This window comes from Balaenoptera musculus, chromosome 1 (genome assembly GCF_009873245.2).
Source record: "Balaenoptera musculus isolate JJ_BM4_2016_0621 chromosome 1, mBalMus1.pri.v3, whole genome shotgun sequence".
Taxonomy (NCBI): Eukaryota; Metazoa; Chordata; class Mammalia; order Artiodactyla; family Balaenopteridae; genus Balaenoptera; species Balaenoptera musculus.
Genome location: NC_045785.1, coordinates 180,513,658 through 180,527,692, shown reverse-complemented (window position 1 = coordinate 180,527,692; position 14,035 = coordinate 180,513,658). Strand labels below are relative to the sequence as shown.

Here is a 14,035-nt window from a genome sequence, read left to right as displayed (position 1 = left end):
AAATTCAGAATTAAATATTTTGAAAATTATTAAGGGCATTTAAGGGCAGTCAAGGAAGCGAGGAGTACTTGGTGGTGGTGAGGAGCCGGGGTGAGGAACAAGTAAAGGGGCCACCACAGCCATCTTCCATCTAGAGGGGATCTGTTAAGCTGGATGAACTTGAGTATCTGTTATCATGACCATTTGGGGCTTAAGGCCCTTCCTAATGTGGGAAGTCCAATAGGATACCCCTCAGAACCGGGCACGCCAAAGGGACTCAAGGGAAACTGATTGTCTCAAACATTGGAGCAGAGTTAATCCTTCTGGAGGATTCATAACTACAAGTCAAATCTCACCTGGGTGGTCTGGAAAGTTTCAAGCTGAGAATTTAGTATCAGAGGGTTCTGAACTGGTAGTGCTCCTTAGACTTCTACCAGCAATAAATGAATATCCTCTCCAGAGAACTCAGCTTCCTTTCAGGTCTCAGTAAATTTCCCCATATGAAGCGCCAAGGATCAGGTAACAAAAGGAAATCACCAAACGTGGAAGAAAAGAAGGGACCATAAGTTAGAGCCAGCAGAAAAAAATCAGATAGTAGAATCAGACCCACAAAAGCTTCAGAGAGTGGAATTATCATAAACAGAATTTAAAATAGGTATGTTAAATATATTTTAAGAAATTAAAGAGAGGCTTAAAACACAAGTGGAGAAAGCAGATTTAAAAATAACCAAAAAGAGCTTTAGAAATAAAAGTAATATAAATTAAAAACTAAATGTTTGGCTTTAACAGAAGATGAGACAAAGCCAGGGAAAGAATTAATGAAAAGGAAGATACCACATGAGGGGTGAGATAGAGGGAGGGGATATGGGGACATATGTATGCATGTGCCTGATTCACTTTGTTGTACAACAGAAACTAACACAGTATTGTGAAGCACTTATACTCCAATAAAGATCTATTAAAAAAAAAGATATTTGTGAAATTACCCAGAATTCTGCCTAGAATGATAAAGAAAAAGAAACTATGAAAGAGATGTTAAGAGAAATGGAGGGTAAAAAGAGAACATGTGTATAATCAGAGTCCCAGAAGGAAAGAGGAGAAAGGATGGGGTTCAGAATTTCCCAGAACTGACGAAAATCACCAGTCCAGGGTCAAGAAATGCAAAGAAATCAAGAAGGATGGATTAAAAAAAAATCTTCATCTCAATGCTTCATAGCGAAACTAGAAGTCTAAAGACAAACAAAAAATCTTAAAAGCAGAGAGAGAAGACAGATTACACTTCAAGATTACTTTCAAAATTCACATTATAACTAGAGATGCTAGAAGACAGTGTAATGGTATTGCAAATGTACAGAAAGAAATGTCAATTTCGAATTCTTTATCAGTGAAGATATTTTTCAAGAGTGAGGGTGAAATACATACATTCCTCACCCAAACAAAAAGTGAGAGAATCAGTCAGCACCTATGGCATGTATTTTAGGCAGAAGGAAGGCAATCATAGATGGGACATTTAAGATGGAAATAAGAAAGAAGAGCAAACTAAGTGGTAGATGTCTGGGTAAATCTAAACAAACATTGATATAAAACAACATAAATAATGTATTGTAGTTTTGGAGGGTATTTTAAAGGTCCTTGTGTTGTTTGGGAGAAGGTTCATGTAGTGATAAACTTTGGATTTAATCAGATAAATTTGCCTGTTAAAATTTCCAGGATAATCACTAGATGAATAAGAACAGAGTACATAACTTACAAACTAGAATAGGGGAGAAGTGGAAGCATTAAAAAAAAAAAAAAAATCAATCAATCCTAAAGAAGGAAAGGTGAGAGAAAAAAAACAGATCCGGAGAAGACAAATGGAAAGTACAACATTAGATGGCAGAAATAAATTCAAATATGTCAGCAGTTATAATACATGCAATGGTCTAAATGCTCAATCTAAGAGTCAGTGATTATCAGACTAGGCTGAAAGCCAAAATTAACATTTGTTAGATAAATCTACACATAATGATTTAGAAGGTTTTGATGTAATAGGATGAAAAGAGAGATACTAATACTAGGTAAACACTAATCAGAAGAAAGCTGTTTAGATACTAAGGCAAAAGCATTGCTAGAGCTTAAGAAAGTCACAACATAATGATAAGTTTACCAGGCAGATATAATAATTATAAACTGGCTTGCATATTACAACACAGCCCCAAACTATATAAAGCAAAAATTGAAAGAACTTCAAATTGAGATAGACAAATCCACCATCACATTAGGAGATTTCAAGTCATCTCCTCCGTTAATTGAATTGTGTCAGGCAGATACAAATCCAGTAATAGAAGATGTCAACAACACAATCATGATATTTGATCAAGGACATATTTTTATTTTTATTTATTTATATTTTGGCTGTTCCGCATCGCGCGGCTTGTGGGATCTTAGTTCCATCGACCAGAGGTTGAACCTGGGCCCACAGCAGTGAAAGTCCTACACTCATGTCACAGGTTCTAAAACTGCTAAACTTATACCACGGGTTTCAATAAACATCTCACCAAGATAATTGTATACAAAATTCTCTTTTTTCAGTAATTTTAAACAAATCATGCAAATTGTGTCCATCTGTGTTTCTATCCCTTTTACCTCAGTAATATCTGAATAGATGAATAAACTTCTTCATCATGGTCGGCCTAAAAGCCAGTTTAAAAAGATTTGTGTGTGCATATGTAGTATTTCCTCTTCATATACTTAAATTAAAAAAATTATATTGTGCAGGGGTATGACTGTCACTTAAATCTCAACAAATGGTTGGAGAAAACAGTTGTATTAATAGTTCCTCACCACAAATTAAAAACTCCTGATGCAGGCACCCCAGCTAGGGTTCCTTTCATTGGAGAAGAATTAAATATAATGAAAGTAGAAGTCTGAGAAATTTAGTGACACTTGGAGCAGAAGTGGTTTTTGAGTTTACAGATTTTTTTTCAAGGCTTTGGACTATGGTAACTTCTTATATAGAAAAGAGTTTTATTTGGGAAAAAAATTGTGTGGTGTATTTTGCCTCATTGTGAAACTGAAATCCACAGAATGATTTCTCAAAAGAGCACACAATTAGTAGCACTTTTAAATTTGAACATCATATCATTCATGTGATACACAAGTAGTAATTCCCATTTTACAAATGTAGGAACCGAGAAACTGAAGTGTCTCACCCCAAGTCAAGCTCTGACAACACATTATGCTAAAATATAACTTTTTTGTTTCCCCATTATGTCCTGTCCTCATTTTAAACTATCGGGTCTGACTATGCAATATATCTTGTTTTGTTGACCAAGTAACAGCCTATCTTTGGTAAGACCGTTTGAGATCGGTATAACTGAGTTTAATTTTAGGTTCTTGATTCTAAATTCTTTATTTAATTCCCAAGACTTCCTGTTTACCTTGTATGTCTCATGACTCACACTCTATACGTACCACATTTGGTTTCCTCTCATCCTCTTACCTTTTGCATGAATAAAGTCTGAAGCAACCCCTATTTGGATGAAAAACACTGAGGCCATCCATGTGTCAAGGGTGGTAACACGTGGGAGAAGGCTTCTCGGGAAGGTCTCTGCGTTAACAGCCCAGCCCTGGACGGCCTTTTGCACGTCCATCCTAAGACTACTTCTAGCTCTGCTCTCAGTAGATCCTACATAGGAGGCAGTACCCCAGGGAGAGAGGCGGTATAGGGTAGACCTGGTCTGAAATCCCGCTTGGCCATCACCACGGGGTTGGCTTGGCCCGCTTCTTCATCTATGAGATGCTGGTGAAAGTGTCTGTCACGCAGAGTGACCGCAAGTGGTGGGACGGTGCATACTAGCTGCTCCCACGTACCCCAGGGCTCTGAACACGGCAGCTCTTTGTACGAGCCCCTCTGCCCTCGGGCCGCCGTCCAGCCCTGAGCTCCCTGGCTGCCCTTTCACGAGGCCTGTCCCTTCGTGGGTGTGTCCCCAGGTGAGTGCTTGGCCATGCGGCGGCCCGTGGTGGGGGAGGTCTGTGTCCCCGACGTGCAGGCAAGTGGAGCACTGTTATTTGGCTGCTTGGCAGGGCTCTTGAGCCCTGCACGTCCTAACCTTCCCGACTCCAGAGGGGGCGGCTCTGGATTCGGAGGTAACCAGGCCCAGCTGGAGCTGAGCGGCACCTGGAGCTCCGTCCGGGTTTGCAGCCTGAAAGCAATGAAACGCCCCAGCCTACGAAGGGTCGAGCAAACACGGGCAATTGGCGCTCCGGGCGCACGCGGGGTGGGGCACAGGGCGAGTCCAGGTGCTTTGTCAGGTTCTTTGCTTTCTGGGGGCTGCAGTCCTGACGCCCCGAGCCTGGACCGGCCGCGGGGAGGCAGCCGGCCGGTCCGGCGCTCAGGACGCGGGGCACTTGCGATCTGGCCGCACAGCGGCCGGCGGGTCCCAGGGCAGGGCCCCTGCGCGGGCCCCCCGACGCCCGCCCACGGCCCGGCCCCCACCCCCACCCCCCTGCGGGGGCCGGCGGGCCGCGCGGCCCAGGTGAGGCGGTCCGGCTGCGGCCCCGCCCGCCGACTTCCTGGTTCGCGGAAGGTGCAGGCAGCGCGAGGCCGGCGCGAGGGGGCGGCGGGGGCGGCGGGGGCGGCGGCCGCGCGGTCACCCGGGCGTGGGGGCGGGGCGGGCGCAGCTCCACCGCCAGGCCGCGGCCGCCGGGGCTCTGAGCGGCCGTTCCCGCGGCGGCCGGCGGGGCGGGGCGGCCCCCGCGACATGCAGCCATGGACTGCAGGACCAAGTGAGTGCGGGCGGCGGGCGGCGGCCCCTCCTCGGTCCCCCGACCCCGGGCCCCAGGACCCCCGGGTCCCCGGACGGCCTAGGCCGCGGAGCCTGCGGGCGGCGGGGGCGCGCGGCCCGGCGCGGAGGCCTGGGCGCCGGCGCGGCCGCTGCGGGTCCTGGGCCGCGGGTCGGACGTGACAGCCGGGCGCCCGCGCCGCGCCGGGCCGCGCGGTGCGGGTGTGAGGTGTCCTCCCGGCGCGGTCCCAGGTCCTTCTTTTTACGCCTCTTCTTAGGACCCGAAAGGTGCCCGCGTGTGCGGTGATACGGCCGCTGGTCCCTGCCAGAGGGTCTCGGGGGCTGGGTGGGCGGTGGTGGTGTTTTGATGTGTTGGCTCCGGTACCCACCAGGGGAGGCTTTTCTTCAGGAGACGAATTAGGCAGAAAGCTATTTTGTGTTAAGTGTGGTGATTTTCTTTTGGGTACCTTAGAGGCATGAGTTTTTTATTTTGCTACAGAAACTTAGTTTACAAAGAATTCCATCTTTCTTCTCTTCCCCGCCCCCCTTAACCCTCCCTTCCTCCGAGTTTAAAATCGTGAATATCGTGTATATTTCTTTTAGCGTGGAAGGCCTTTAAAATTTCCCAGTATAATGGACTAGATATTTACTATTTACACTTGAGAGATCCTAAAGACTATTACGAAAATAGGAAAATTGTGTGATTTAGAATTGTTTTCTTAAGTGTTTGATATCTTGCGGGGGGGTGGATTGCTATAGGTGCATGACTTAAAAAGTGTACCTTTTGACCTGAACCGGATTAGGAGGGAGGGTCACCTGATTGAGGGTCCAGATTGATTATTCCCATTGAAGCAAGTGAATCGTGGGAGGGCTGAGGAAACTTCTATTTGCAAATAAATTTATATGGGTTGTCGCTTCCTATGTTTCTAGGTTCTTGTAATAAATTAAAAAAAAATAGAGTGTTTATTTAGAAGCCAAAGCTGTCATTAGTTTCTTAAAGGAAGTGCATATTAAAAACAGCCAATGCACACAAAGACAGTAAGGTCTCCTTGGCAGGAATAACTGAAATATATTAACACTTTGATCACATGGACTTTGTGGTATCAGACTTTGTTTGACCTTTTATCTTCTGGCAGAAAGAGATTAAAACAGAACTAAGTTTAAAAAAAAAAAAACCAGAACTATGTTTTTAAAAAAGATGTCTCAATAGGTTTCAATTTGCTTTTTGAAATAGAGACTATGTTGAATGTATGAGCAGTTAGTGAAGATGCGGATAACTTTTGAATGAAGCAAAACCTCACTGTTCTTAATGGTAAACTCTATATATTGAGACAGATGTCCAATTTCCCCAAAGATAATTGACATAAAATAAGGCTTTTTTTGGTTGGCCTTGGAGGCTATGTATAGTTTGGTACTTTAAACATGCTTATGTGCTGTAATTATTATATCTCAAGAAAAGTATATGCGAAGTATTGCATTTAAGGAACATTATGAATGTCTCATGGTGCTCTAGAACATGGCAGGTGGAACCAGGTGTTCATGTACACCTGTATTACAAGTCCTTTGAAGAAAGCTGGAGAACCTGCTGTCAAGCTCTGCTGGCGGGGAAAGGTAGAGACACTTAGGAACATACTGGCTTTCCGGTTTTGGTTCAATAAGATAAAGGCAATGCTTTATATTTATACAGCACTTAATACTTTATAAAGTACTTCCATTTGTATTATTTGATTTGTAATCCTCACCATAATTCTTTGAAGCGAACAAGGTACTTTATAGGTAAGAAAACAGGCTCAGAGGTTAAATGTTTTGCCCCAAGACTCCAGACTCCTAAGCCTCAGGGTTCTTAAGTTGCTGAACTAGGAAAACACTTTACTTCTTTTACGTTGTGGTCATATAGTTATGTGGAACATACTGAGACAAGAACGAGATTAATTTTTAGAGTTAAGAAAATATAAACTTTGTTATAGGAAATAAAAATAACAAAGTTCTTCTTCTTTTAGGGAAAATCCAGAAAGAACCTTTGACTTGGTATTGAAAGTGAAATGTCATGCCTCTGAAGATGAAGGTATGTGTGTTTGCTAATTCAAAACAAGCGCTAATGTTGTAGACGACCAGAACATGGTGGCATCAGGATAATGCTGAATTAAATGTGTATTCTGTGTCTTGTGTCTCAGGTTCTGGTAATAAAATAGATGCTAAGTCTTTGCCATGAGGTGGTAGCAATCCAGAATGTTATCTGTGCAGCTTAAATTTCAGGTGTATGTAAAGGCCATGTAACTTACAACTTAACTTTACCATTGGTTGATGAAGTTACTGTTAGTTTTGGTGGAAGCGCACGCCTTTTCATTTGCTTTTGAAAATTCAGCTCCTTTTTTAAATGCTAGCGAAAAATTTCTCACCTGTACAAATGGGAGCCGCACCATTTCCCTTCTAATGTTTCCCAAATGCAGAATGTGGACTGAGTACCCCCTCCATGGGGTTCACTGCAGGAGCTTAGGACTTTCAGGGGGAGGTAAACAATCATGGGACATTACTTGGAAGGGTTTCAGCTGTCAGTTCTATATAATTTCCTGAAAAGACAAGAACACTTTAGGATCATGAATTTTTGTCAGTTTTCCCCCTACTTTTGTCCTATGTATGTGTGTGTGTGTGTGTGTGTGTGTGTGTGTGTGTGTGTTGGGTGGTGGAAAAGAGTAAGGGACGTCTTTTCCTGCTCATTTCCTTCGTATTGTGACCTCGTGCGATATGCTTTCATGGATATCTCCAGTGTATGATTTCACTGCCACTGTACTTAGACCCCAGACAGCTTGATGATTCAGTGTGGAATTTTTGTCCAGACTAGTTGTGCACTCTCAAGGCTTGGTGGAAAGTCTCTCGACACTCTTAGCTCCTGAAACCGGCCAGCAGTTATATGCTCCTAAGCAATTTGGAGCTGCACACCTTAAAATAGAGGAACCTAATCCAGCTGTGGTGAAGTGGGCCTGGCTAATTTTAGGTAGGAAGTCAGACACCTTCCTGGCTCCGCCAGCCCTGCCTGCTGCACTTAGGCCCGTGTGAGTTGCAGCTGTGGTCAGGTTTTTCCCCAGGCGGGGACTGATCCCAGGTTGTACGTGAGCTTTCTCCGATTAAAAAGATAATCTTTTGTTGTCCTATATGTATTAACATTGGTCTGTTTACGTTCTTTCCAGGCCCAAGTAAGTTCTCTTTGAAGACTCCAATGGATACGTTATTATTATTATTTTTTTAGCTCCAATTAAATCTGTTCTTATAGTATATTTGATACGAATAAATCTTCACAGTACCTACCATAACATCAGCTAAGGTGTGTGGAGTAATGCTGACCTGATGTGTTTGTAAAACAGGCTAAATTCCTTTGGCAAACATGGTTTCTCTGTAATTTTAAATGCGTGCTAATGTGATCTTGATGAAAGCATGGACCTACCTTATGGAACACCCGATCTGTGCATGTGTGAGAGGGATTCGGACTTTCCATGCAGACTCCTGAGTGGTTTACCCCTTACTTCCGCCCTCTGCCTTTTTCCATTTTTCAGGAACTGGTCATTTCAGTTGGTATCTTTTACTTCTGCCCTTCTTTTATTATCTTCTTGCTTTTTTGCTGTTGTTATTGTTAAATTGCTACTCATCAGAAACATCTTCATTTGTATTTTAACCATTTATCCAGCATGATGAAGTTGGAAATATAATAAATGGTTAAAATAAGCACTTTGGCTTCTCTGTAGGTTGCAATTAATCCATTCTACCCATGTATTCCATTAAAATGGCTCATTGGCAGCAAATTCAAAAGATTTTTTAAAAAGCTAAATTCAACTATGTAAAAAGCATTAGCAACTGTTCTTTTTTGATTGTGACTTAAATTTATGAATATAACTAACATTTTAGGGCCTAACAAGTTATACTTTTTGTGCTCTAAAAAGTGATGCTACTTTATAACTAGAATTTTATGTCAAATTGAGAGTTCGATGTTTCTAAATTTTTTTGTTAGTTTTCTACTGTATTGATAAATTTTGAAGGGCAAAATGTCCAGAAATTATTAAAATAAGTTATTGGAATATTCTTATTTAACTGTCAATGAAACCTATTTATCTAGTGAGTCTCATATACGTATCAGTTTGTTTAAAGTAGGATACTTTTTTTTGGCTAACATTTACATGAACATGGATTATATTCTTATGTAGTAATGGACCTATAAAACAACATGTGTAGATGAGGATGTTTTAGGGTACAAATATAAAACCAATTTAAATAATAAGGAAACTTGATATTTCATGTGAGAGGAAGTCTAGAAGTAGGTCACCAGAGATCTAGGTTCTTTCTGCATCTGGGCTCTGCCATCCACAGCAACGGTGTCACTGGGAGGCTTAGGTTCCTTGTGGTGATAGAATGGCTGTCAGATAAGCTGGAGCTCTGCTTTCTTGTTTGTAACTCTGGGGATGACAGACGTTGGCTTTTCATGGTGCTCTCTTTAGCGCCAGAAAGTTTCTTTCCCCAAATCCCCCAGAACGTTGGGTCCCAGTGGCCCAGGTTGGCCTGGGCCTGACCAGTCGTAAAATAGTCATTGGAGGGGTGAGTGGCAAGACTGTCATGATTGATTTACTAGACAGCTAGCAGGGAATAGAAGTTGGGAAATCGATTAAAATGCTCTTGGCCTTTCTCAGAACACTGGTTTATTTTTTGAATGAATTGTTTATTTCTCAGAATATTGGTGTTATTTTTTTGATGACTGTCTGTTTGATCCAAAAGAGAATATGATGCTCAGGGTAAACTTGGTTTATGCTAAGACTGGTCATGTTACATTAAGATATTTGGCATGTTTCTTGTTTACGTATTAATAGAGAAGTTTTAGCTTATTTATCCCAAATAATTTACATCATAAACATCTTCAGAGACAGACTGTCGTTAACTGAGTTTCAGTTAGCGGTTGGAAATGACATTGCTGAACTGTAACTTGATACATCTTGCTCTGGTGAGGTGACGATCATCATCTCATCTGTTGTTGTTTGGACTTGTTTCAAAGGCATTATATTGTTTTGTTTTGTTTTGTTTTTAAATTTTATTTATTTATTTATTTATTTTTGGCTGTGTTGGGTCTTCGTTTCTGTGCGAGGGCTTTCTCTAGTTGCGGCAAGCGGGGGCCACTCTTCATCGCGGTGCGCGGGCCTCTCACTATCGCGGCCTCTCTTGTTGCGGAGCACGGGCTCCACACGCGCAGGCTCAGTAGTTGTGGCTCACGGGCCTAGTTGCTCCGCGGCATGTGGGATCTTCCCAGACCTGGGCTCGAACCCGTGTCCCCTGCATTGGCAGGCAGATTCTCAACCGCTGCGCCGCCAGGGAAGCCCAATATATTGATTGTTTTTGAAAAGGCCACATTTTAGAGCACACGTGAAGCGCCCCACAGATTTAAACATTGTTGTGAGTGGGGTTGGTGGTGTTTCCTACCGCGTCCCCTTTGTGTCAGTGGAAGGGGTTCTGGTGGTGTCCGACAGGCTGGCTGGGGCGTCTTCTCGTGGATGTTTTCCTGGCAGGACAACTTCTCTGGTAGCTTCTGCTCCGACTCCCCGAGAGTGAGGTGCCAACATTTAGGTCTTAACGCTCTTCCTGTTGGATTTCCAAACTGATTGCTGGCGTCCCTTTTCTTCTCTTTGCTGTCTTTCTTCTTCCCAGCCATCAGGGAAGTTCCGCCAGCAGGGTGGCCGCCCTTCTTTGATTCTAATAACAGAACTTATTGTAACCGGGCTGCCCCTGCTTTCCCCAGAGTGATTCAGGGAAGTGAAAGGTAACCCTCGCTCAACAGAAGATGGGAGATGCCGCCTCTTGGGGTTTTCCTTCCAGGCAGTGGCCTTGGCGCCCTGCTTTCTCTTTCGTATTGTTGTCAGTGCACCCCCAGCAGCAGGAGGGCAGTAACCCCTACTTGTGTAGCGCTTCGTGCCACACACAGTTCTGGGTACTTTACAAAAATGCTGAGGTAGGAAATGAAGAAACTGAAGCACAGAGAAATGAAGAAAACTTGCCCAAAGTAGTCTGGCACCAGAGTCTGTATTTTAACCTATTGCCTTTTAATAGATTTGATATATGCATGCATATTTTAAATCTGCTGCCTCTGTTGCCTCTCAGTGTGCAGTAACTTCGCATCAGGAAATACTAGAGTATCAAATGTATGCGGTTCAGGTATTGTTTTTACAACAGGAATACAGTGTCTTCTTGGAAATTAATGAATGAAGTATAATTCCACATAAAATAACTACTGAGCTTTTTCCTTGTAGTGTTGATGCTGGCACTACTCTTTTTAGGATTTCCACCTCCGTATTTAGAGACTCTTTGATCTGACAGTTTTACTTATTAGTAGTGTTCAACACATCTTTTAGCAAGTCTTGTCTTCTTTATCCCTTTCTCTTTAGCTAGAATAATTTCTCTTAGGAACAAATCCCTCCTTGCTGCCGACTTTCCACTTTTATCAGCCTGTCCAGCCCAGTATCAGATTATCCATCCTTCTGATCTCTAGCTTATGTGAACACTTTAACTGCCTCTTTTTTCTTAAATCAGAACCTTAGGCCAAAGAATCCCGCCTTAGTCTGTGTCCCCCATGCCCTGCAAATGAAAGCTATTTCTAGACTCACTTTTGCATTTGATGAGTTTTCGTCTGTAGGGATACTGTTTACACAGATTCACAGCATTTTGCTTCTTCCTGTGTTTTAGCACTTACTGTGTTCTTCTAGATATGTCTAGTATAGTAATATAGAGACATGTAGATACAGCAGATATAGCAGATATAGTGTCTGCTTGCCCTGCTTCAAGGAAGCTCTTCAAGGACCGGGCCACGACATAGTAACTGTATGTATCCTTAAGGAACAGTTTAGCGCAGTGTCTGGCGTGTTTAGTGAATAGTTACAGACTGAATAACAGGAATTGGACCGAGCATAGTGCCTGACCATTGGTCGAATGAGTTCACAGAGGCTACCCTTGTGGACGTGATCCTCAGTGTGTGCTGGTGGACAGTAGCAGGGACATTAGCGACCTGTGACTGTCTGTGCCTTGGGCGGGGCTGTTTGGGGTTCCTGTGCTCAACCCCCGCTCCCCCATTCAGGACCCACCTCTGCTCGGCTCCTTCCTCACATCACAGGATTTACTGGGACACGTGCTGTGTTCGTGCGTTTGTGGAGGCTGCCCTAAGTAAAGCCCATTGACACCCCTCCACACATGCCAAAACCCCCAGAAAACCTTAACAATTGGAAGGTAGAACTCTGAGGAGTCATACATACGATAAAATGGTCTAGGAGGCTTTACGAATTGCCCAAAGTGGGAAAAACTCTGTGAGTAAAATGCGGTTACCCTGCTTTTGCTCTCGCTTTGTGTTCGTTAAGGAACTCTGAGTCCCTCTCAACCCACGTGCTCTAGGATAAATTAGAGTGATCTTGAGTGAAAGTTTTAACTTTATATCCTACATTGTAGAAGAAAGCAAAACTGATTTTCTCATAGTTGCTAACCAGAGGCAAAGTTTAATGTGGTTCTTGAGGAGCATATCTTTGAGATGCACCATTTTCGTTTTACGTCGAAAGTATTGAGAACGGCTGTACTTTTCCATTTGGCTCTGAGCATTACCTCCTTCACGCAGCCGCCTGCAGGGTTAAAAAGCGAGTCACATTTCAGGGTTCAATATTTGTTGATTGTTACTTTGATAGGGACGCTGCAGAATTTATATTTTGTTAGTTTGATTGTGACTTGTCTCATTAGGTGCTTTTATTTCTTCACATGTTCTTTAATTTCGCTGCTTTCATCCAAGGCACCCTCTTGATGTTCAAGGTGAGTGATCCCCGCCGTTGCACGTGGAGGCGAGGTGGTTGCTCGTGACGCTGTGCTCTCAGGCTGCTGTGTGGCCACTGCTGTGTTGCCCCGGTGCCAGGAGTGTGTTCAGGTTTTTCTTGGAACTTCCTTGTTTTCTTGACTTTCAAGGTGGTATGTTTCTGGTATACTTTTGGTAATATTCTCTCACTTGGAGAGAATATTGAGATTATGGTCAAATAATATCCCTCTTTCTTTTCCTCCAAATTTTACTTTTCTGTTTGCAAGTTAGAGGACAATAATTTACCTTTTAAAATACACAGTTCCACAGTGCATATACAGTCTTAGCAGTAGACATTTTTGGAGTACTTTAAACAAGCAGCCATGGAATTATTTTAGATGACAATGAAAATCAGAGGGATTAAGTGCGAAATATGTTGTCAGTCAACTCCAAAAGAATCCTTCTTCTGTAGAGATAGGTTTTAATCTTTAACATTCAAAAACTCTTCCCACTTTCAAACTCTTAGGCTTAATGCTAAAGGGGATATTATGGAAACTAGGAGAGTTTTGTTTTTAATTTTTTTTTTTTTTTTCGGGCTAGAAAGCATTCAAGACAGCTTTAATAAACTCCGGAGATGCTGTGATGGTCTTACACAGTTAGGTTAAATGGTTTTCCCCCGGCTGTATTTATTTTGGGCACAGCTAGACTCTTAGTTTTACATAAATTAAGGATGTTAATTTATTCCAGGTGGTGGTTTGATTTTTATCTATGGAAAAGGGTGTGTTGTTTTGCATTTCTGTGGTAGGTCAGTCCTCAGGCCTGGTTGGGGAACTTGCCAGAGATGCTCCTGAATTGATCTTCTAGAGGCGTTTAGGAGGTTAGTACCGCCTGGGGTCTGCAGAGAGAACAGTAGAATTGTAGAACTGGAAGTTTCCTTAGAGAGCACCCGGTATACCCATTAGAGGGGCACCACGTTGACATGTTTTCTGACTCCTGGAGCCCCTCTGGTCCCACCACGCAGGTGCGTTGTCATCATGCCGCCCGGTGACCGCACAGAGACCCCGGCGGAGCATCACACAGGCCTGCCCCCACCCCACGTACCTGGCTTTAAAATTACCCCTCTGCTCACCACTCTTCAAACCACAATTTATTCAAGTAGGTGGTGTTGCTTAATGTATTTATCTGATTAAAGTAATTCACAGTGAGGCGTGAACAACTGGTAGACAGCCCTCAGGGGAGCATTTTAATTTTAAAGAAAGCCTCGTACACTTGAATTAATTAGAAAGATGCAACTTGCTATAGTGGAAAGATCTCTGAACTGAGGATCAAGTGCACCTCTGTCAGTTACTGGTTAGGTTACTCATTTTCCCCCATTTATATTGATACTCTGTTCGTAATTTGTGGTTAACAGCTTCAATATGCGTGTAAGTATATTTAGAGTATTTGTTCAGTGAATTTCATTAAGACTTTCTTTTTTTTTTTTTGGTTTATAAGG

At 43.0% G+C, this 14,035-nt stretch overlaps 1 protein-coding gene across 5 annotated transcripts in view; it reads left to right on the top strand.

Annotated features, from left to right (window-relative positions):
* Positions 1-4,633: 4,633 nt before the first annotated feature.
* DENND1B (DENN domain containing 1B) overlaps positions 4,634-14,035 on the top strand; it is a 252,491-nt gene continuing 243,089 nt past the window's right edge. For all 5 annotated transcript variants that reach the window (XM_036855731.1, XM_036855712.1, XM_036855721.1 and 2 more), the window contains exons 1-2: positions 4,634-4,746; positions 6,743-6,807. In XM_036855731.1, coding sequence (XP_036711626.1) covers positions 4,730-4,746; positions 6,743-6,807 — 82 coding nt within the window. In that variant the 5' untranslated portion in view covers positions 4,634-4,729. The remainder of the gene's footprint in view (positions 4,747-6,742; positions 6,808-14,035) is intronic.